At 42.5% G+C, this 25,004-nt stretch overlaps 1 protein-coding gene across 9 annotated transcripts in view; it reads left to right on the top strand.

Annotated features, from left to right (window-relative positions):
• The window catches only part of PDE4D (phosphodiesterase 4D), a 1,060,501-nt gene that overhangs the window by 1,001,483 nt on the left and 34,014 nt on the right, over positions 1-25,004 (top strand). The window contains exon 1 of one of the 9 annotated variants that reach the window (XM_075932872.1): positions 24,076-24,772. The exons of the other annotated variants lie outside the window; for them this stretch is intronic. Coding sequence (XP_075788987.1) covers positions 24,725-24,772 — 48 coding nt within the window. The 5' untranslated portion in view covers positions 24,076-24,724. Of the gene's footprint in view, positions 1-24,075; positions 24,773-25,004 lie in introns of those variants that run through there. 9 annotated transcript variants of the gene reach the window in all.

The following is a 25,004-nucleotide window of genomic DNA, read 5'->3' on the forward strand; positions in this document are numbered from 1 at the left end:
GCTCTGCGGGCTTCTGGGGGTGGAACCTCTCCTGCAGCCCCCTAATTTCCCCCTCTCCCCAGATGGCAGCCTGCGGCAAGTGCAGCCGGTCTGATGGCCGAGTGCTGTGATGTGCCCAGTGTGGGTACTCCGGGCAATCCAAGCCAGGACTGCTTTGCAAGCAAGGCACCCCTGAGAACTGTGTGTCCGGGGTGGGGGTCGGGTCCCTTTAAGCACAGCCCTCGGCTAGCCTGAGACAGCAGCTCCACGCTCTAAGTCCTCATCTGATGCCCTGCCGGCACTGCTTCCGGCCATCCTTAACCCCGGTTCAGGGTCCACTCTGTGTGGACATGCTAGTTCGAATTAGCAAAACGCTAATTCGAACTAGTTTTTTAGTCTGGATGCATTAATTCGAATTAGCTTAGTTTGAATTAACTAATTAACTAAGTTAGTTCGAATTAGCGCTGTAGTGTAGACATACCCTGAGAGAGTACCGAGATCGATATATCTTTCAGTAGCTTCAGGGGGCAGCCGAGTTAGTCTGCTGCAGAAAAAAACAACAAATGGTCTGGTAGCACTCTAATGACTAGCAAAACATGTAGATAGTATTGTGAGCTTTCGTGGGCACAGCCCACTTCTTCAGATGACCACAGTATGAGTTTGGGATGTGAACACTCAAAATAAATAGGAGAGGGGAAGGGGGAGGGAGAAGAAAGAAACAGGAAAGGGGGTGGGAAACAGAGCATCTGTAAGTATCTGGAGAATGGGTACTTAAACCTAAGCAGATAAAAATCAGTCAATAGATAGATTCCCATGTCAGGAAGGATACTACTCAGAGAGCTATTAACATCTTCAATGGAAGATGTGGGCTGTGCCCACGAAAGCTCATGATACCATCTACATCAGTGGTCCCCAACCATTTGATGTTGCCGGGCGCCAGGGGGCATGGCCGTTCGCCTGCCATGCACCAGAGGGCGGGGACACTCGCGCACCAGGAGGCAGGGCCGCGTACATGCCACACCCCCATGAGCCACGTGCCTGGGGCCAGCGCCCCCCATAGCCGCACACCAGGGGCCGGTGCTCCCCATGCGCCGGGCGCCCAGAGCACTGATGGCCGCTTCTCCGCGTGTCCAGGGACGGCGCCCCTCCTCCCCCATAGCCGCACGCCCGGGGCCGGCGCTCCCCATGCGCCGCGCACCTGGAGCGCGGGCAGCCACTTTGCCACGCTCCCGGGGCCGGCGCTCACCGTGCGCCATGCGCCCGAGGCCAGCTCTGGCACAACGCATGCGCCACGTGTCCGGGACCAGGCCAGCCCCGAGCACTTGGCGGGTGCTCCGTGTTGGGGACCACTGATCTACATGTTTTGTTAGTCTATAAAGTGCTATCAGACCATTTGTTACATCTTCCAGTGTTTGTGTAGGAGAGACACACTTTCCCAAGTCAAGTCTTCCATGGCATATCCTATGTCAGGCAAATAACATTAGAATCATAGAAGAGACCTCATAGGGTTAGAGGAGACCTCAGGAGGTCATTGAGTCCCAACCCCCTGCTGAAAGTAGGACCAACAGCAACTAAATCATCAACGTTGTAGACTGTAAAATCTTTGGGGTAGGGGCAGTCATTTGTCATGTGTTTGTACAGTGTCTTGCACAATATGCCTCCAACCTGCAGGAGGCCTCTAAGCACTGTTGCAGTATAAATAGACAGTACTAATTAATCATTCATCTTTGAGAGATGGGTATTTATGAACTTTTATTTGCCCTTATCCACAATGTAAAAACAAGAGCACGGAGGAGAAAAGAATAAAAAATAAACAATTGTAAAATTGGAGACAGTGTGATTTTTCTGTGGTATTAAGTGTATATTATTAAATTGTATTTTATATAGTTTATTGCATTTGAAAAACTATCTGTAGAATTCTCTGCTACAGAATATTGTTAGGGGAAAAAAGGTTTACTAATTTTTAAAAGATATTTATATTACCAAGGCCTTGACTACACAAGAAAGTTTTATCAGTTTAAGATAAAGAGTCAATTTAAATTGATGTACTTACACTGTGATAATTCCTCATGTGGACACATTTATTCAGGTATAAAAGTGCCTTTTTCCCATTTAGCTCATGTCATTTTAGTATTTAAGCCTAACCAAAAAAAAAAAAAAAAAAAATATTCCAGGTTCAGACAGGCGGTAATACTTGTATAATTGTAGTGATACAACTAGTAAAACTTCCCCTGCTTTGGACAAGCCCTGCAGGCTTGTCTACACTACTGAGAAAATAGACCCATTAATTCAAACTGAGAGGGCACTCCCATCTGTGCTGGTAGTCCTGCTCTTCATGAGAAGAAAGGGAAATCGATGGGAGTGTGTGCTCCTGTTAATCTCCTGCTATGTGGATGGTGCCAAAATGTGAGTTAAAATACTTCAACTCCAGCCACATAATTGACATAGCTGGAGTTGCGTATCTTAAGTCGACTTTCCCCTTTAGTGTAGACCAGGCCTGAGGAAAGCATCCACAATTGTTGTTAGCTAGGATAACAAAAACAGGTTCTAGTGATCCCCTTGCTACCAGACAGGAGCTGGTTAGCTGATATTAGAAAGTTCTGATACACTATTCCTTTTTAGCACTAGAATTCTCTTTGATTTTGGTATTACATAGTTAAGGACACTCTGTAGAAGCTTTCTCCTTTCCAGGCATGTGTTTTTAGTAATAATTCATTCAGTTTTTATTTTCTTTAGTATCTTGAGAGTGAAAATCTCTGAAAAACTGAAATAAGTATATTTATGAAACTGGGAAGCATAAATCAGTCTATATTACCATTAGGAGCCAACAGTTACCGCTAGTTCTCCATCTTTCTTCTGTAACGCTTGTTTCTGACCAAAGTTTGAACTGATTGTATCAGCAGTTCATTCCTGATCAAGGAATGTGAGAACAGAAGAATAAGTTGCAGTCTCACAATTCTTGAGTTGGCTTAAGTTTTTTGTGTAGGTTATATTACAAACCTCTGACTGAGTGTATTTATCCTATTAAGGAGAGAGTTGTCATTTTTAAAGTTTGGTAAACAAATTGCAATTGATGGTTCTTTGGCTCCTCCTTAATTTTGGTGATAATTTCAGTTTTAGCCATTCTGTTGTTGTTTTAGCATTGGTCTGTTTGCATCTTTGCTCTTTGGCCAGTTGTCCATGGAGGGGATCAGCATCATGTTATGAACTAGCTTCGCTTATTCCACACATGCTATTTCATCAGCTTCTATTCACATACTTCTGTGGGTTGCCTCAGGAAAAACTGTATCAGTAATTACTTGTCCCTAAATGCACTTGCTGCAAGACTTTCTGTCTGCTTTGCAGGTCTCTAATATTTTTAACCTCCAGAGATTTAAAATGTCTTTCTACTTAGCTTATGTTCCATATCCTTCTTTTAATAAGCATGGGATTACATAAACTATATGGCTTTGGTTATCGTCATACTTCATCATTTTCCATAATAAACTTTGCCTAACATGATATGCCTCCATTCACAGCTATTTACCTGAGAGCAAAAGTTAACTTGTGTAAGACTCCAAAGATTTTTCTACAATAAAACAATTGGGCTGAAATGTCAGTCTTTGGAAGAAATTACATTTTTTCTTGAACTCTTCTGAAAGTTTGCTACTCAAGTATGGATTCTTTTTTTTTTTAAATGAAAGGAACTCACACGAATTAGTCACAGATTAGTTGTTCATGCAATATTGTACTATTTAAAACTATGAAAACTGTCAGTATCATGACCATAAAATAAATCCTAGCCCATTCATGCTGGAGAATTTGAGCCTGGCAGTTTGGTCTCTCTGTCTATAACTGAACTTGCTGGAAAAGGTAAGTAGAATAACAAAGGAGGAAGGATTATTTTATCCCTGCAGCTAATGGAAGGGTAGTAGGCAAAGGATAGGAAGTGATTGCAGTGCTGTGGCTTCCAGGCTCTTTTTTTATAGGCCATCACCATTTAGACCTGAATTTCAGCCTTCTCCTTGGCTGCAGAGGGGAACTGGGAGGAAGTAGAAAGAGCAACAGAGTCGGTGACATGCCCACCTGAAAAGTGGTTTTCATGGCATATGGGGTACATGATCAGCTACTTATTTGCCATGATCTCCATAAATGACACAGGGAGGTTCACCCTCTTTCTGTGACTCCAGGCTTGACTTTTTTCCTTTTGTCTCTTTTTTGGGGGGGGGAGTTCAGTGAACATAGTTGGTTATTTCTGCACAAGTCAGTGTGCAAAGGGTCTGTGTTGGTACAATTTCTAAGGTGAAGGGGAAGTGTCACAGTTCCTCTAATAATCTAAGTCACTGGTGCTGAAATTGATAGAAATGTAGCCATGTGAGTTTGGTGTAGCTGAAACAAAAAACAGGACTATGTAGCACTTTAAAGACTAACAAGATGGTTTATTAGGTGATGAGCTTTCGTGGGCCAGACACACTTCCTCAGATCAAATAGTGGAAGAAAATTGTCACAACCATATATACCAAAGGATACAATTAAAAAAATGAACACATATGAAAAGGACAAATCAAATTTCAGAACTTCTTAAACTTTCCCTTCTGTGTATCTCAGCTTATGGCTCATTTCTGCCCAGAATGCTCCCAGTGCTGAAGTCTGTCTACACTTACAAGTTATTGCACTGAAACTTGCTGGGCTCAGGACATAATTTTTCACACCCCAGAGTCGGAAAGTTCCAGTGCAGTAACGGGCCAATGTAGGAAAGCTCTTGGTTTGCTTGAGAAGAAGAGAAAAGCTTTCCTCCAGGAGGAATCTTGGCCATGGGAGGGCATGAGGTTTCAGTATGATTGATGTCCTATGTGGTACTCTAGGAGCAGATTATGAGGTCTCATCTATAGCTAGTTGAAAAGTCTTTAGGGTGTTATGACAAGGAGTAGAGGTGCTCTGATATGTAAGGAAATGCTGGGTTCTTGCCTGACAAATGGTTGATTGGGCATGGTTATGAAAGGAAAAATGTTGTAGAAGAAATGTTTGTCCATGCTAGCTGGTAATACCTAATAGATTCATGGAGGTTAGGTCCATCAATGGCTATTAGCCAGGATGGGTAGGAATGGTATCTCTAGCCTCTGTTTCTCCAGAAGCGGGTGACAGAGGAGGAATCACTGGAGGATTACTTGTTGTGATACCTCCCTCAGGGGCATCTGGTATTGGCCACTGTCAGCAGACAGGATACTGGGCTAGATGGATCTTTGGTCTGACCCAGTATGGCTGTTCTTATAGCAGTTGATTTGTTCTGGTTTTGAGTATGCTTTTGAAAATAAACAAGAAGGAGACGTGAAGTGACCAATAGCTGGGTCTTTTGTTTTTCATTCCCTGGCTAGATGAGTCTAGAACATAGGCTTACAGCAGGCCTTCATTCCCTAATTGGAAGGACCATTTGCCAACAAACTGTAGTTGTGAATATAACTTTGTTAATAAAGGAAATGAAAGTTACAATAGGGAATTTCTCTTTCTGTGAAATCTTTAAGCAATATTAGTTTTCTTAATGCAATGTTAATCCAAAAAGTAACTATTCATATCAGCACTATACCAGTTTCTTGGTGCTATCAATAGGATTACTGCATTTGCAACAAGACACTAAGACAAAGGAAAATGCTGTACGTTGTATTTTTTCTGTCATGTATACTGTGCATTCAGAATTTGCTTGCAGATCCAGGACATGGATTGTTCTATCCTAGGCTAGTACCAAAAAATCCCTGGCTTTTCAGTCCATTAGTGATAGTTCTAAGGTCTAATATCTCACAATCTTCTCGTTTCCAGTGCTATGACGCGTATATTTGAATCCATAGGGCAGTAAATCAGAATAGTAACTTAATCCACTACTTTATTTTGAGCCATTATTTATCCTCTAACATAATACTCAACAATCAGTGCATAGGCAAACTCGTTCAAAGCAGTGTCCCAACTAGCTTAAAGGTAAACTGTCCCATACACCAGTGGCATGAGAAGCAAAAAGCAAAACAACAACAAAAATCCAAACACCATGGTAATCTCAAGTCTTATTTGATTGTGCTTTGCAAATTGTGATTGCAAAATTAGCTATTAGAGTTTATGTTGGAAGTCACTTTTATTAATACTAAAAACATAGAGCGAAACCCTGTACAGCAATAGGGGAAACTCCAAAGAACAATTCAACAAGGGGACAAAGGGATGTACTAGATGATAGCTAGAGCTTCTATATCTGATTTCCTTTTTTTTACATTACCTAATAATTCCTGCAAAATCATTTTAATTTTGTGTAATGATTATTTTACTACTAATCGTTTGTGATGTGTGCTGTTTTTGTGTTATTTGACAGTAATTCTATAACTTTCTTCTGCCTGTTTTCTCAAAAACTATAATTTCTGTGAAATGATATTTTATAATTTTCAAATAACTGTCAAAAGTCACAGTGCAGGTGGGATAATGAAAGAAGAAACTAAGAGTATGAGATGTGGCCCCCTTGTGGTGTCATTTTTCTTTTTCTTTTAGGGATGTCTTGAAATAGAGTTTACTTTAGGTTATTTGCTGTGTGGATGCAGAGGTTACAACTGCCTGAGAAATATTGTAGGGATGGATGCCTTCAAAATGCCTCAGATAATACAGATAAAATTGTGCAAAAGCCAGGACCTCCATCTTATTTACTGTAATACTGAAGTGTTTCAAATAGCCCTTATGTTTTGATCTGCCTTTAAGCTCATGTATTGTGCGTGATTATCATAATATTGATTTCTGTGCTGGAAATGTAAGGGAGAAACTTGTGAGAAAAACCAGTTGGTGCATGAATGTTTAGCAGCATGCCTTTTCAGTGAATCAGGACTGTGTAGTGGAGTAGTGATTTGAATTAGCATTTGTGCATGTTAAGCAACAGTGTAAAAATAAGACTTACTGTAGGACATTTTTTTTTACTTTGAGTATATCCACAACTGAAGTATAAATAACTGAGCAATCATGGCATTACTTTCCTGTAAGGTGCTAGCATCCAGTACATATGTTGTTATACTATGACAATGTCCAAGTACTGACATGATTTTGAGCATGGGGAGGAAGAGGATACATCTTATCTTTCTGAGGAAGAACAGTGAGGCTTAAAGCCTTCAGTTTTCAACAGCTGCTTTTCACAGGAGTAATTTGATGGAATAAGGCCTTGTTTTCCAAACTGCTTTCATGTTTAAATTTCTTCTTCAGCCTGGCCTTTCTTACTGCTAAGAGAAACTTCAGTGCCACTTGTAAATGGAGTATTTCTTAAAATGCAATTTCCATTTATTTGAATACTTGTTTAGAATTCCATCATCATTACATATTTTATCCACCCCAACACTATGTATGTGTTCAGAAACACAGCAACTAATTTTATAATGTATCCTTAGAAGCAGGCCATGTATTGAAGATCTGCACTGGTCTCCAAAGGCTTGACTGAAATGTATAAATTCCATCATTATACGTACATTTTGGTTGCTCCTGCACTTAGTTTGAAGATAAACATGCAATATCCAAATAGTTTATGCTTCTGTATTTCTGTTCTAGCCATAATTTTAATTTCATCTTTATTTCAGTATATGAATCTTTTTATAATCACCATTTACATTTTATTATTTGCAGCTCTAAGATGGTAGGTTGAATTCAGCAATAGTCAGTAAATATTCAGAGAAATTAGATTCAGTGGCCCAAATGACCAACATGTAATTTACAGAATCCTAAAACTTGTAGGACTGGAAGGGACCTTGAAAGGTCATCTAGTCCAGTCCCCTGAACTCAAGGCAGAACTAAGTATTATCTAGACCAGGGATGCGCTAGCTTCTGGTGGGCTGCCAGCACTTTATTTAGCTGTGTGTCTGCATGTAGGGCTGCTCGCAGCTCCTGTTGGCTGTGGATCACCATTTGTGGCCAATAGGAGTTTCACAAAGTGGTGTCCCAGTCTGCATCTCTTCCTGCAGCTCCATTGTCTGGGAATGGCAATCTGAGGCCAATGGGAGCTGTGAGTGACCACACCTGCAGATGTGCAGGTACATAAAGCATTGGTGGCCTGCCAGGAACTAATCCTGGTTCACTGCTTCTAGCTTATTGCCCACCTGATCTAGACCATATCTCAAAAGTGTTTGTTTAACCTATTCTTGAAAACCTCCAATGATGGAGATTCCACAACCTCTGAAGGCAACGCTTAATTACATTTACAGTTAGGAAGTTTTTCCTAACGTCTAACCTAAATCTCTCCTCTTGCCATTTAAATTCATTACTTTTTATCCTTTCCTCAGTGGATAAGAGAGCAATGTATCCCCCTCCTGTTTATATATTCTTGCTCCTATCATGTGAGCCCCCTCAGTAATTTCTCCAGAGTAAAGAAAAACAAGTATTTCAGTCTTTCCTTGTAGGTCATGTTTTCTATACCTTTAATCATTTATATTGCTCTCCTTTGGACTTTCTCCAGTTTTGCCCACATCTTTACTGAAGTATGATGCCCAGAACTGGACTCTGTACTCCTATTGAAGCCTTATCAGTGCTGTGGAAGAATTGTGTCTTATATCTTACTGGCAATACTCGTACCAATACAGCCCAGAACGATATTCACTTTTTTTGGAACAGTATTAAATTGTTGACTCATATTCAGTTTGTGATCAGCTATAACCCCCATATCCTTTTCTGCAGTACTCCTACTGAGGCAGTCTTCTCCCAATTTGTATTTGTGCAGTTAGTAATCCTTCCTTATTGAGGTACTTTGCATTTGTCCCTATTAAATTTCATCCTGTTTATTTCTGAACACTTCTCCAGTTTGTCTAGATCATTTTGAATTCTAATACTGTCCTCTGAAGTGCTTGCAATCCTGTTCCATTTTGGTATTTTCCACAAACCTTGTAAATGTAATCTCTATACCATTATCCAAATGTTTATGAAGGTATTGAATAGAACCAGACCACTGACATGAGGAGGAAGGGGCATAGGTAACATTAAATACACTTTATGCTTGCATAGTCCCTGGGACTCCTGAATACTGGTTCAGTCTCCAAGGTAAATTAAAGTTGTATCAGGAGTGGACTCTAATATGTTCCATTTTACAGTGGCTGTTGCGGGACTGTCATACCAGCCAGGAGTTGCAGCCGCACAGTGGCTGGGATAAGATCACAGTGAGATAGGTATGCCAGCTCCACCCAGATGGAGAATCCCCTACATCAAGGTAATCATGGTTACCCTGGTTACCCTGAACTGATTAAGGACCCAATCCTGCATCACTTAGGGATGTTAAAATGTGTATATATATTTTTGTTAAATCTGTAACTGCTGACATTTTTAGCGGTTACATCTTTACATGTGGGGTGGCGGAGGGCTCCATTGGAGCTGGTGCATGCGGGACTCACTTGTCACCCTTATCCTGGTCCCTATGAGCATTGGCTCCTGTCCCCCTCCTGTGCTGCTGCCTCTAGTACAGAGGCAGCAGCATGAGGGTGGTGGGGCCCTGAGTAACCTTGAAAGTTAACTGATGAGCCCAGGCTGATTGGTTAACCATCCCTACTGTGCAGTTCACCACAATAGTGGATCACATTGCAAGCCTGGACTTTTAAAAAGGCACTATAAAGAAAATATATAAATAGCAAATGCTCATATTATCACTAGAGGGCAGTAAATACAAACATTTAAATTGAATTACATATTTTCCAACAAGAATCTGTATATTTTTTAAATGATAAAGGAACATTACATTTTATTAAACATCTCAGTGAGCAGATGCTAGATTTTGCTCTTTATTTCCCATGCCTCACTCAAAAAGAGTCATAATTCAGAGTATGTTTTCATTTTATCTATTTATTGACAAAAATATTGTTATTCAAACTGTAGGATTAATATACCATTTCTCCAACACAGCTATGCTAGGAATGGGAGGTGGTTAAGTCATAATATTGGTTTCATTAAAGTAGTTCTGAAAAATATGAGAGTGATTTTGTCCTTTTGCAACAGCATAATTAGGTTATAATTAAGTAAGTTAAATCGTGGCTTATAGAAAGAAGACATGGCCAGTTTTTGCTACTGTAACCTTCTTCACTCAGTAGAGTTTCCGTTTTGTAGGGAGGCATTTTGCAAATGGGTATTCCAACATAAAACCTAGGCAAATTTGGTGAAAACTGCTTAGGGCTAGCTGCCAATAGAAAAAAGAGATTGTGGGGGATGGTTGCTATTATTTTAGTGTTTAAAAACTCAATATAAGTGTTTCAGTTCTTTTCAAGTGGCATTTTTATTTGGCAGAAAAGACTGCTATATATAATTCGCCTTGTGGCACCTATAACTTTAACTATAAACAAGACTATAAAGAGTTAAACTGTGTTCTACACACAGCCTGTCTGCTGAAGCCAGCTGCTGCTGCTGAAGCCAGCTACTGTGCAGTGGCTTGGGGCTGGAGTGTACCCCAGAGCCACCATGAACAGCTGGCTTCAGCTCCAGAAGGCTGTGGAAACTGGCTGTTGTGCATCGACCCTGGGGGCTGGGACTGGGGTACATATTTTGGAAGACGGGTAACATTTTATTTGCATATTTGCATGTTCCTTATTTGCATGATTTTGGTCCTGCCATGAGGGCAGAGAACTGGACTTGATGATCTCTCGAGGTCCCTTCCAGTTCTAGTATTCTATGATGAATATGAAAATATGCACATAAAATGTTGGTAGTCCACCAAAAGTTTGTGAATGAGTTTGCCAGTCCGCAGTATAAAAAAGGTTGGGAACCACTGTTCTAGAGCATCCCTGATAGGTGATTGTCTAACCTGCTCTTAAAAATGTCCATTGATGGAAATTCCACAATCTCCCTAGCCAATTTTTCCTAATGTCCAACCTAAACCATTTTTGTTGCAATTTAAGCTTATTGATTCCTGTACTATTCTTAGAGGGTAAGGAGAACAATTTTTCTCTTTCCTCTCTGTAACATCCTTTTATGTACTTGAAAACTGTTACCATGTCCTTTCTCTATCTTCTCTTCTCCAGATTAAATAAACCCAGGCTACGTCTACACTGGCCCCTTTTCCGGAAGGGGCATGTTAATTTCAGCTATCGTAATAGGGAAATCCGCGGGGGATTTAAATATCCCCCACGGCATTTAAATAAAAATGTCCGCCGCTTTTTTCCGGCTTTTAGAAAAGCCGGAAAAGAGCGTCTACACTGGCCCCGATCCTCCGGAAAAAGCGCCCTTTTCCGGAGGATCTTATTCCTACTTTGAAACTGTTACCATGTCCTTTCTCTATCTTCTCTTCTCCAGATTAAATAAACCCAGGCTACGTCTACACTGGCCCCTTTTCCGGAAGGGGCATGTTAATTTCAGCTATCATAATAGGGAAATCCGCGGGGGATTTAAATATCCCCCGCGGCATTTAAATAAAAATGTCCGCCGCTTTTTTCCGGCTTTTAGAAAAGCCGGAAAAGAGCATCTACACTGGCCCCGATCCTCCGTAAAAAGCGCCCTTTTCCGGAGGATCTTATTCCTACTTTGAAGTTGCATACAGTATGAAGTTGCATACTTTGAAGTAGGAATAAGATCCTCCGGAAAAGGGCGCTTTTTCCGGAGGATCGGGGCCAGTGTAGACGCTCTTTTCCGGCTTTTCTAAAAGCCGGAAAAAAGCGGCGGACATTTTTATTTAAATGCCGCGGGGGATATTTAAATCCCCCGCGGATTTCCCTATTACGATAGCTGAAATTAACATGCCCCTTCCGGAAAAGGGGCCAGTGTAGACGTAGCCCCAGTGTTTTCAATCTTCCCTCACAGCTCATATTTTCTAGACCTTTAATATTTTTTATTGCTCTTCTCTAGATTTTCTCCAATTTGTCTACATTCATGGTGATCAACCAATTCTGAAGCAGTAGCCACTATAGTGTCTACTGATATAGCAAACTATCCACATTCAATCGGCCAAATAGCCACTTTGTTCAAGCCAACTAGCCACACTCAACCAGCCAAATAGCCACATGTGGCTAGTGGCTAGCATGTTGGATATCATGGATCTACAACCTTCTTGAAATGTTGTGCCCAAAATTGGGTGCAATCCTCAGGTGGGCTTAATCAGCATGGAGTAGAGTGGCAGAATTACTTCCCGTGTCCTGCTTACAACAATCCTGCTAATACATCCCAGCATGATTTTCACTTTTTTGCAACAGTGTTAGAATATTGTCTTGTATTTAACTTTTGATCCACTAGAACCTCCAGATTCCTTTTTGCAATACTCCTTCCTATGCAGTCATTTCACATTTTGTCTGTATGCAACTAATTCTTCCTTCTAAAAGTAAAGTATGTTGCATTTGCCTGTATTGAATTTCATCCTGTTTACTTCAGACCATTTCTCCAGTGTGTCCAAATCATTTTGAATTTCAATCCTATCCTTCAAAGCACTTGCAACCCTTCTCAGGTTGGTATGTTCCACAAACTTTTTAAGTGTACTCTCTATGTCATTACTTCAATCATTGATGAAGGTATCGTATAGAACTGGACCCAGAACTGATCCATTCAAGATCTCATTCAATATTCCCTTTCTAGCTTGACTGCAAACCACTGACAACTACTCTCTGGGAACAGTTTTCCAACCAGTTACACACTCCTTATAGTAGCTCCATCTAAGATGTATTTCCCTAGGGTGTTTATAAGACAGTCTTGCAAGTCAGTATCAAAAACCTTACCAAATGTTAACATGTTGTGAAAGGTATATGTAGGACACATGGATCTGAAAAGACATGTTGTCATGGGGTGTTGATCCAGAAAAGAATGAAAATACTATGTTTTAGGGACTTTTTCTCACAATCTTCTGGAAAAGCCATAATTTCCCTTTCTGTCTCTCAAGCCTCCTCAGAAATATTTCTCCCATTTGTAGGAACATTATACTGATTCTTTAAAAGAAAAACCTGGAAAAGAATATATTAAGCAGGATTCCTGTGAGAATATTTGCAGATCTCCATGATTGACTTTTACAATAACTACCTTTTGGGCAGCATTATGAAACCATTCATTTAAGAGTTGAAAAATGATGGGATTAATTTAAAGCCTATAAATCTCTCCTCATACTGCCTAAATCACTGCTCTTGGTTTGTACTATAACCAGAGTTGATGAGAAGAAAGCCTAATAGCCAACTATTTATTGTTCTTGCCAAATGGAGATGATAATTTTGGTTGATGTTGAACTTTTTCTAAATGTTTCTGGTGTATCAGGGCTTTAAGGGGAGTTTAAATGAATTGCATCTAGATGTTTACTACTTCTTTTATGATAGGAAAACTTGAGAAAACTTTAAGGATAATCCTGATTTCATTATAAATGTACAGTCTTTAAATCCGTAGGAGTCAAGATGCTTTAGGGAAAATGCTTTGGTGGCTAACAACACTGGAATCTAACTGTCCTTAGAGGTTTATCGCTGTAGAAATTAGAATTATTGCATGATGAAGGTCCAACAATAGATGGGTTAATTTCTGGTAATCAGAAATCCTACACTGAATGTGAGCCAATCCTATAGCTAGCCCCATTCCTCCATCACTTTGGTTCAACAATTATTTTAATGTGAAAGCCCATTCATCTTAAAGCAAAGCAGCTTAATTTATTTAAAAGATACATTCATTCTCACAATACTTTTGCATCTGCTTTACAAACAGATTGTGTGATAGTTTTTTACTCGGAAAGTTGAAACCAGAGGGTGTGTCTGCCCAGCAGCATTATTTCAGAATAACTGATGTTATTTTGAAGTAACATAGTGCACGTCTACACAGCACGCTGTTATTTCAAAATAAAGTCAAGTTGGAGGATTTCTTACTCCTACTCCTGTAACCCCCATGTCATGAGGAGCAAGGGAAGTCTAAGGAAGAGTGTTATTCCTTCGACTTCCTGCTATATAGAAGGCGCCAAAAGCCGAATTAATATATTTCAACTTCAGCTATGCAATTCATGTAACTGAAGTTACATATCTTAATTCAGCTTTTGCCCTGCAGTGTAGACGTGCCCATAATGAAATATAGGAGTTGTAAGTTTTTTGTTGTTTTTTTTTTTTTTGCATGTTAAATGCTTTGTTAGGAAGTTAAAATCCTGTTGAAGGAGAGAGATACTTCTTCAGAACAATCTGAAATTAATTAATGGTAATTATTGAAGTGATTATTTTGATATGATATCCACCCTTGAATTCTGACAAATATTCATGGATTCATAGAGTTTAAGGGCAGAAGGAACCATTAAATAATCTAATATGTGCATAACACAGGTCATTACACTTAACATACCCCTGTATTGAGCCCAGTAACTTGTATTTGACTAAATTATAACTTGTGTTTGGCTAAAGTGTATTTTCCAGATAGGCATCTAATCTTGAATTGAAGACATCAAGAGATGGACAATACACTACTTTCCTGTTAAATTAATCAGGTGGTTAATCACACACTGTTAAAAACTTGCCTTATTTCCCATTTGAATTTGTTTGCCTTTAGCTTTTAATTTTTCAATCTTGTTATGCTGCCGTCTCTGAATTAAAGAACCTTCTAGTACCCACAAAAACAACAAGGAGTCCAGTGGTATCTTAAAGACTAACAATTTTATTAGTTTTTAAGGTGCCGTCAGACTCCTTGTTGTTTTTCTGAAACAGATTATCTTGGGAACCTCTCTGAAACATGTCATCATTCTAGTACCCAGTATTTGTCCCCATTTAGGTACCTTACATTTTATAATCAAGTCAGTCGTCTTTTTGTTAAGATATACAAAAAGAACTTTTTTTAATCTTTCCCTGTAAAGTATTTGTTCCAGACTTTGAATCATTTTAGTAACTCTTTGCAGCACCTTCTTCAGTTCTTCAATATCCTTTTTAAAATGTCAGTACCAACACTGGATACAGCACTTCACTAATCGTCTCACCAGTGCTGTATACACAGGTGAAATCCCCCATTTACTGCAACTTGCTACTAACATTAGCCCTTTTTGCCATATCATCACATTGGAAGCTAAATCCTTTCAGAATCAGTGCTTTCAGTCTATAGTCCCTTATTCTGTAGATGTAGCCAGCGTTCCTTGTTCCTAGATATATAACTTCGCATTAAAATGAATTTTGCTTGAATAGACTCAGCTCACCAAGCAATCTAGATCACACTTCATGATTTTTCTCTCTCATCATGATCATTTGCCAGTATTTGTGTCATCTGCAGATTTTAGCAACAGTGATTTATATTTACTTTCACATCATGAATGATAATGTTGAGTAGTGTCAGGCTTAGTGCTACAGAACACCACTAAAAATACATAAAAAATTTGATGATTATTTCCCATTAACACCTATTTTTAGCAATCTGTTAGGCTTTACTTAATACAGGCAGTCCCCGGGTTACGTACAAGATAGGGACTGTAGGTTTGTTCTTAAGTTGAATCTGTATGTAAGTCGGACCTGGCGTCCAGATTCAGCCGTTGCTGAAACTGACCACCAGTTCTGACTTACATACAGAATCAACTTAAGAACCCCAAGCGTCCCCAAGTCAGCTGCTGCTGAAACTGATCAGCAGCAGATTCCAGGAAGCCCGGGGCAGAGCAACTCTGCCTCGGGCTTCCTGTAGTCAGCGCTGGTCAGTTTCAGCAGCAGCTAAATCAGGACGCCTGGGGCAGAGCAGCTGGGGTGCTGCTGGGTTGCTCCAGTAGCGCTGCTCCTTGGCACTACTGGACCAACCCAGCAGCACCCCATCTGCTCTGCCCCAGGCGTCCTGATTCAGCCACTGCTGAAACTGACCAGCAGCGGCTGAATCAGGACCAGAGCAGCTGGGGTGCTGCTGGGTTGGACCAGTAGCGCCCAGAGCGGCGCTGCGGGACCAACCGGCAGCACCCCAGCTGCTCTGCCACAGGCGTCCGGAGAAAAGCCTAGTCTGCTGGGGGGGGGGGGCGTACTAGCTGCGCCCCCCCACCCCCACCCCAGCAGACCAGGAAGACACGGGCAGCGGACCGAGACGCACCACGGTCCCGCAGCCTGGGTCCTCCGTGGCTTTGCTCCCTGTCTCCCTGGTCTGCTGGAGACCAGCAGACCAGGGAGACGGGGAGCAAAGCCTCTGAGGACGCCGGCAGCGGGACAGCCGCGGGGAGTCTGGGATGTCCCACTTCCGGCTTCCCCCGCGGCTTTGCAAAGCCTCGGGGAAGCCAGCAGCAGAGCAGCCCAGGCGTGCCTGGGCTGCCTCGCTGCCTGAGCCCCCCCGCAGCTTTGCAAAGCCGCGGGGGGCGGGGGAGCTCGGGCAGCGAGGCAGCCCAGGCGCGCCTGGACTGCCCCACCGCCGGCTTCCCCGCCGCTTTGCAAAGCCGCGCGGGGGGGGGAGGGAGGCTCGGGCAGTGGGGCTGCCCCGCTGCCCGAGCCCCTCCGCGGCTTTGCTCTGCGTCTTCCTGGTCTGCAGACCAGGGAGACGCAGAGAAAGCCCCAGAGTACACCGGCGGCAGGACCGCGAGGTCCCACAGTCTGTGTACTCTATGGCAGCCCCGTTCGTATCTGCGGATCCGACATAAGTGGGATCCGCGTAAGTCGGGGACTGCCTGTATATGTAATGAACTTTTTATATTTTATAGCATTCATTTTATAATTATCAGATCATGTGTAACTAAGTCAAACTTCTTATTTAAGTCTAAATATATTTTATCTACATGGTTATCTTTATCAATAAACTTTTATAATCTCAAAGAATGAAATCAGATTTATATGACAAGACCTATTTTCCATAAAACAGTGCTGAGAGGCATTAATTGAAGTACAGTCCTTAATTCCTTGTTAATTGAATCTCATCAGTTTTTTCCATTATTTCGCCTCCGATTGATATCAGACTAACTAAACTTTTAGTTATTTGAGTCATCTCGTTTGCCCTTTTTTGAGTATTGGCATATTACCGCTCTTAGGTTGTGTCTAGACTACAAAGTTTTGTCGACAAAAATGGACTTTTGTCGACAAAACTATACCTGCATCTACCCTACCGCTAAGTTCTGTCAACAGTAAGTCAACAGAACGCGGCAGTTTTGTCAATGGCGGTAAACCTCATTCTACAAGGAATAACACCTTTTTTCAACAGTTTTGACGAAAAAGGCGCTATTGCATGCACACTGTGCTTTTTCAAAAGAGAGCGTCTAGACTCTCCGTCGAAAAAGCAGCTTGCTTTGTTGACAGAACTGGCTGTAGTCTAGACGCTCTTTTACGACAGAGACTTTGTCGACAGTATCTGTCGACAAAGCATCTGTTGACAAAATTCTGTAGTTTAGACATACCCTTAGTGTTCTAGAATTTCCCTGGTATTCCAAGATTTATTAAAATTCACATCAGCAATCAGATATTGACCTCATCCAGCTCTTTTATGACTCTTGGATGTGACTTATCCAGTCCTGTAGATTTAAAAACTATTTATCCTAGTATCTCTAGTATATGTTGTTAAACATCCTCAATTACTCATGGTCTGGAAAGTATTTCATCATCCTGACGTGATACAAGAAAATAATCCTGATCGTTAACAAATACAGAACAGAAATATTTTTGAACACTTCTGCTTTTTCAGCATCCCGATTAACTATTTTACCATTCTCATTTACCATACTCAGTATCTGGGAGGAGAATCCTGGGAATATCCCATTTTACCCTTATGTTCATTAAGAGAATCTTTTGAGTCCTTGAATGTATGCTGTTTCCTTGTTCTAAGTAATTATAGTGCATGATTGCTATTTACTGCAAATAGTTTTGTTTTCCAAAATCTCCTATTAGCCATTAGTGACTCATTCCAACTTTGAGAACTGAAAACAAAAATCAGCCAAAAAGATAAACAAGTCACGTGTGTGAATTTTCCAAGTTTAAAGTTGTAAGGTGGTTGACAATTTTTTTCCTCCCAGCCAAGTCAGGTGTCATGTTGGCATCACCAGCAAAATTATATTGCAATATATTGGGTGAATTGTCAGTTCCTTTGAGGGTGGACTAATGGTCCTAAAGCAAACTGCAGAAGTATTCCATGGTATGTGAATTAGTTATCAATAGTTTAAACCACTTCTAAAATAAGTAAGGGTATGTCTACACTACAGCGCTAATTCGAACTAACTTTGTTCGAATTAGTCAATTCGAACTAAGCTAATTCGAACTAACGCGTCTAGAACTAAAAACTAGTTCGAATTAGCGTTTTGCTAATTCGAACTAGCATGTCCACATTAAGTGGACCCTGAACAGGGATTAAGGATGGCCGGAAGCAGTGCCGGCAGGGCATCAGAGGAGGACTTAGAGCGTGGAGATGCTGTCTCAGGCTAGCCGAGGGCTGTGCTTAAAGGGTCCCGACCCCCACCCCAGACAGACAGTTCTCAGGGGTGTCTCGCTTGAAAACCAGTCCTGGCTTGGAGTGCCCGGAGTGCCCACACTGGGCACATCACACCACTCGGGCATCAGCCCGGCTGCACTTGCCGCAGGCTGCCATCTGGGGAGAGGGGGCAATTGGGGGGCTGCAGGAGAGCTTCCACCCCCAGAAGCCCACAGAGCCAGCCCAGTCCTCCCCATCGGGGGCTTGTGCCCCATTCCTCCCTCACCTCCTTGCACTTACCCTTCCCTAGCCCCTTTTCTTGATGTACAAAATAAAGGACAATTGTGTTCAAAAATGGAATCTGTCTTTATTGAACAAAACTGAGGGAGACTGGGAAAAGGAGGTGGGAGAGGGGAAGAGAGAGGCTGGGAGAGGGGAGAGCAACTAAAATGATCAGGGGTTGGGAACTGGTCCCATATTAAGAGAGGCTAAAGAGACTGGGACTTCTCAGCTTAGAAAAGAGGAGACGGAGGGGGGACAGGATAGAGGTCTCTAAAAGCAGGGGTTGGGTGGAGAGGGTGCATACAGAAAAGTTCTTCATTAGTTCCCATAAAGAAGGACTAGAGGACACCAAAGGAAAGGAATGGGTAGCAGGCTTCAAACTAGTAACAGAAAGTAGTTCTTCACAAAGCAAAGAGTCAACCTGTGGAACTCCTTGCTGCAGGAGGCTGTGAAGGCTACAACTAGAACAGAGTTTAAAGGGAAGTGAGATCAAGTCATGGAGGTTGGGTCCATGGAGTGGTATTAGCCAGGGGGTAGGAGTGGTGTCCCTGCCCAAAGTTTGTGGAAGGCTGGAGAGGGATGGCACGAGACAAATGGCTTGGTCACTGTCTCCGGTCCATCCCCTCCAGGGACCCTAGTGTTGGCCGCTGTCGACAGACAGGCTACTGGGCTAGATGGACCTTTGGTTTGACCCAGGACGGCCATTGTAAGCTCAGGGCTCAGGGTCGGGGGTCTCAGTGGACCCCCTTGATTTTCATGCACTCCTGCTCCTGGGTGGCTAGGCTGGCAGCTCTCCTGCCCAAGCCGGCCACTTTCCTGTGCCTAGTGCGGAGATCGTGGAGAAGGTCCACTATGTCCGCACTAGCCCAGGCGGGTGCCCGCCTCTTGCGGTCCCGGGCAAGCTCCCGGGAGCCGCCAGCCTGGTCCCGGGAAGAGGGGGAGGGCTGGGGGCATCGGGTGGCTGGCTCGATCTGTGCCAGGTGCAGGGTCTGCTGGCTGGGTGCTGGCAGGCTTGCACCTGGCACGGGCACCGTAGCCAGCCCGTGCCCCTTTAAGGGGTCCGGGGCCGGGAGGGGGGCATAGAGTTTCCCTGGTGTTGGCCAGAGTGGCCACCAGGGAAACCTGGGAAGCCTTAGCCTCCCCACTAGTTCGAATTAAGGGTCTACACAGCCCTTAATTCGAACTAGCTAGTTCGAACTAGGCTTAATCCTCATAAAATGAGGTTTACCTAGTTCGAACTAAGCGCTCCGCTAGTTCGAATTAAATTCGAACTAGCGGAGCGCTAGTGTAGCGCCTATTAAAGTTTGTTCGAACTAACATCCGTTAGTTCGAACTAACTTTGTAGTGTAGACGTACCCTAACAGTGTAAAATTCAGTGCCATTCACTTATAAAGGTTGCCAGACTCCTGTGTGTTACAAGAAAAATTTCACGTTGCAAACTCAGTATTAATGTAATTTATAGATTTTCTATAAAACATCTTTTTAAAAATGGGCAAAATTGTGCAAACTTCACTAAAGGAATTTAACATGCTCTAGATAAAAAACATAATTGTATTCTTCACTAAGGTTTGGTCCACACTAGAAAATTAGGTCAGTTTAACTCAGAGGCATGAAGATTACACATTTCTGAGCACATAGCTAAGCTATCCTAAGTCTCCATACAGACAAGAATTCTTCCATCAACCTATCTGCTGCTTCTTGGGGAGGTGAATTACTTTCTGACAGGAGAACCCTCAGCATTCTACATTAAAGCACACTGCGGTAGTATTTTAAGTGTAGACAAACTCTAAATTGTAATTTTAAAGTAAATGTGTCCTTCCTTCGTTTGTTAATCTAGAGAATAATATTCAGTAAAATATAGTATTTTCACATAGAGCAAGAGAATGCATAATTTTTAAAGCGCTCTTTTGTAGCAGCTTTTGTATTTTTAGCTAAAATGTTGAAAAAAAATCATAGGGCATGTATACATAGCAGGGCTAAAGCTGAAATAAGCTCCACAACTTGCGCTATGTCAATTGCATAGCTTAAGTCGAAATAGCTTATTTTGGCTTTTGGCACTATCTACACAGCAAGAAGTCCGAGAATGAGCACTTTTCTTCAACATCCCTTACTCCTTGTAAAATGTGGGTTACAGGAGTTGGAGCAAGAAGTTCTCCAGCTCAACATTATTTTCACATGATGTCAAAATAACTGCTTGTAGTGTAGACACGGACTGTTATTTCAGAACAACGTTAGTTATTCCGAAATAACACTGCTGTGTTGGCGTACCCATACTGTATTTAAGGACTAGTTTTAGCTTCTCTTGAACCAGACTTAACATATCAAAATAAGAACCCTGGTTGGAAACTTACCTTTGTAATGTTCATTCGTATAAGCCACTGCAATAAGAGCTTTATGCGTGAAGGTTTCATCTCATACACATTGAAATATATGCTCACTGTTAATGTAATGATTTCTGTTTCATGGTTTAGATCACCCATCTCATCCTCTATAACAGTTAATGGGTGGGGAATTTCCTGCTGGCTCTGTGGACCCTAGAATCCTGTCCCTACAGTTAAGCATTTATAATTGCTGCACAGTCTGTTAAAAGGAGTCATGCTTGCAAGCTCCCGACTTTATTACACTTAGCAATATGTATGGAAATGATGAAGGTGATCCCTTGGCCCTGCATTCTCTACATCTGGACTGCCTGGTCCCAAACTCTTCCACATCATCAGATATCAAAGAACATTCTACAGAACCCCCAAAATGAAACAGTGTCACTGATGTGCTATACAAACAGAACAGAAGAGATCTGCTAGAAAATCCCTCTCTTTGTGCAAATCTCAGGGAAATAATCTGTGCCCATTTAATCAAAAAAAATTGTTTAAGGAAATTGAGCCTGGATGATAAGGAATTATTCATTAGCCTTCTTCTGTAATATTTAAGACCAGAATTTTATTACATCATTTTCACCACATTTAACTTGAAAAATCAGCAAAAAAAAAAAAATCTGTAAATTGTAATTTTGGTCACAAATAGGTGGCAGCAGTGCTCATCTGCAGAAGCTACTAGGAGAGTGAAAACAATACAACATATATGGCCAGCTGCTTTCATGCTAAATAAAAAGTACTTCTCTAGCATATAGCTCACTGTGCTATAGGTTGGCTGTGTACTGTTCCAGTGGTTTGTACTGTAGATATTTTCCTCAGATACCTTTTGGAGCCATTTTAATGTTCTGCTGAGGCTGTAGTAGCCAACCTGTGTTTCCAAAGGTAAAATATTTTATGGACATTTTCCCTGTATAAGCACAGAAGAGTGAGGCACATTGGATTGTGTCTCTGTGTAAGAGAATATTTATTGGCAATTTGTTTACTCCAAGTTACATTTCTGAAGTACACAATACAAATTAATTATATAATATACTCCTTATCAATATGCTGTACATTGTGCACGAGATTTGTGATGCCTGTACCTGCTTGCTTTATTTCTATTGCATTCCAGTTCTACTGTAAGGAGATCTGTTAACTTCATTTTTTGTGACTGATTTTAGTGGGGTTTGATTCCCTTTCAAGCACTTACTGCTGCCTCCATTGCTTTCTAGCATCATCACTCAGTGGAGTAAAAACCACTTCATCTGAAAGCTCCCTCATGACTGTGGTCAATAAGTATCTTCCAATGAATCAGCAGAGTGGGCTACGATTGAGTGCTCTATCTCATTCATCTTGTCTTTAAGCTTATTGTTCTTGTCATATTAGAAAATTGTCCCTTATGACACAGCAATGGCTCTGGAATTTGTCGCAGTAGTACACAAGCTTTGCACCAAATGGTACAAGATAATTTATTCATCTTTCTGAGTTTTAATTGTTTGTTGAGTGGCAGATTCAAAAATATTTCATGTAGAGCTCTGAGTCAGCTCACTGACACACATCACTTAACTACTTACTTCTTTTCAGTGAAATATACCTGTAAAGAATTACATTAATCTGGTATGGCACTGGCATGAAAATTTGCATAGCTACAGCAAGAATTTCATGACTATAGTGCTTTTGTTCTGCTTTCTGCATAGAAGCTTTACATGTATTCAGAACTGTAAGATTGTAGGTTGGCATGTGAGTTGTTGCATCTTAAAAATAGGTGATTTTTGTCTGCTGAAATAACAGACTGATCCCCCTTTTGATAAGTTCTATGTTCCTTTAAATAGCGCTGGCAAATGCTACTGACAATAAAAAAATAAGCTAATCAAGTTTAGTTTAGTTTAGTTTAGTTTAGTATACAGGCAGTCCCCGGGTTACGTACAAGATAGGGACTGTAGGTTTGTTCTTAAGTTGAATCTGTATGTAAGTCGGAACTGGCGTCCAGATTCAGACACTGCTGAAACTGACCGCCAGTTCTGACTTACATACAGAATCAATTTAAGAACCCCAGGCGTCCCCAAGTCAGCTACTGCTGAAACTGATCAGTAGCTGATTCCAGGAAGCCCTGGGCAGAGCAACTCTGCCTGGGGCTTCCTGTAGTCAGCGCTGGTCAGTTTCAGCAGAAGCTGACTTGGGGACGCCTGGGGCAGAGCAGCTGGGGTGCTACTGGACCAACCCAGCTGCACCCCATCTGCTCTGCCCCAGACGTCCTGATTCAGCCGCTGCTGAAACTGACCAGCAGCGGCTGAATCAGGACCTGGGGCAGAGCAGCTGGGGTGCTGCCGGGTTGGTCCAGTAGTGCCCACGGGCGCTGCAGGACCAATCGGCAGCGCCCCAGCTGCTCTGCCCCAGAGTCCAAAACAAAAGCCTGGTCTGCTGGGGGGGGGGGAGCACACTAGCTGCGCCCCCCCCCCCCCCAGCAGACCAGGGACACGGGGAGCAGAGCCGCAGCGGCAGCGGGGTGCCGCGCCTCTGAGGCTTTGCTCTGGCAAAGCCTCTGAGGCGCGGGACCCCCCGCGGCTGCGGCTTCAGTCAGGGTGCCTGTGGTCTGCTGGGGACCGTCCCCAGCAGACCACAGGCACCCTGACTGAAGCCGCAGCCGCGGGGGGGTCCCGCGCCTCTGAGGCTTTGCCAGAGCAAAGCCTCAGAGGCGCGGGGAACCGCCGCTGCTGCCGCTTTGACTGAAGCGGCAGCAGCGGCGGTTCCCCGTGCCTCTGAGGCTTTGCTCTGGCAAAGCCTCAGAGGCGCGGGACCCCCCCGCGGCTGCGGCTTCAGTCCGGGTGCCTGTGGTCTGCTGGGGACGGTCCCCAGCAGACCACAGGCACCGGGTCTCATGCGGCAGCAGCGGGGGTTCCCGCGCTTCTGAGGCTTTGCTCTGGCAAAGCCTCAGAAGCGCAGGAACCCGCCCGCTGCTGCCGCTTGGGTCCCGGTGCCTGTGGTCTGCTGGGGACGGTCCCCAGCAGACCACAGGCACCGGCACCCAAGTGGCAGCAGCAGCGGTTCCCGCGCTTCCGAGGCTTTGCTCTGGCAAAGCCTCAGAAGCGCGGGAACCCGCCCGGTGCCCCTGGTCTGCTGGAGACGGTCTCCAGCAGACCAGGGGCACCGGAGCAGCTTACGAATGGGGCTTTCTCGCCCCGACTTCCGGGGCGAGAAAGCTCCCTTCGTAAGTGCGGATCCGACATAAGTCGGATCCGCGTAAGTCGGGGACTGCCTGTAGTTTAGTTTAGTTTGGCATGGAGCTAATACCAAAGGCAGGAATGCCATTATTAAATACAATTTAGCATAGACAAGAAAAAAAATACCCTGTTCCCAGGAGATTCACCCATGTTAACCAATCAGAAATTAGCATACAACATGTCTTTATCCCTTGCATTGATATCTTTTAGGATGAAACATAATTGGTTCTTAGTTGGGGTTTGTGGGAGGGATTACTTAACACAGTTTGTGACTTTCCCCTCAGGTCCTTATTTGGTAGCTGTTGCTAGAACCAGCCTTTCAAACAGCTGAGCATCTTGACATACATTATTCATTAAGTCCTGGTGTTCAGGAAATATGCAGATCCCTAGATCTTTAGATATTTCTTCAACTCATCCAAGCTGTCTCTTCATGCTAGTCCTTGAATGTCTGGAGTTTTACAAATGGCATTTATACAGTCTGAAGATCGCACAATTGGATTTCATGTCCAAATGCCTCATATCTACCTAGATGCAGAAAACCTTCAGATGAGAAAAAATAACTAAATAATAATAACAACCTTTCTTCTGGAGAGTCTTTTACAGTATCAGATAGAGAAGAGCTAAATATTTTTAATTAAACTGATAGTATAAAAATCAAAAATGCCTGAAGCAAACTATTTACTCTCAGTTTCTTGGGGCTACATTAAGGTAGGATTTTGTTTTACCTTTTAAGAACTTTGATTTGCAATGTATGAATAACGTTTGTTTGTGGGTAATGTGATGGTGCAGATCAGAATCAGATAAAAGAGCTTCCTTTGAGAAATAATAATGTACCACACTGTATACATTCTTTCCCAGAAGCTATATTTTAAAATATTAATATATAACAAAAAGTTGGTGATATAGGAGTAGTCTTTATTTAAATCAAACACATTGTATA

Source organism: Pelodiscus sinensis, chromosome 6 (assembly GCF_049634645.1).
Source record: "Pelodiscus sinensis isolate JC-2024 chromosome 6, ASM4963464v1, whole genome shotgun sequence".
In the NCBI taxonomy this organism is placed as follows: Eukaryota; Metazoa; Chordata; order Testudines; family Trionychidae; genus Pelodiscus; species Pelodiscus sinensis.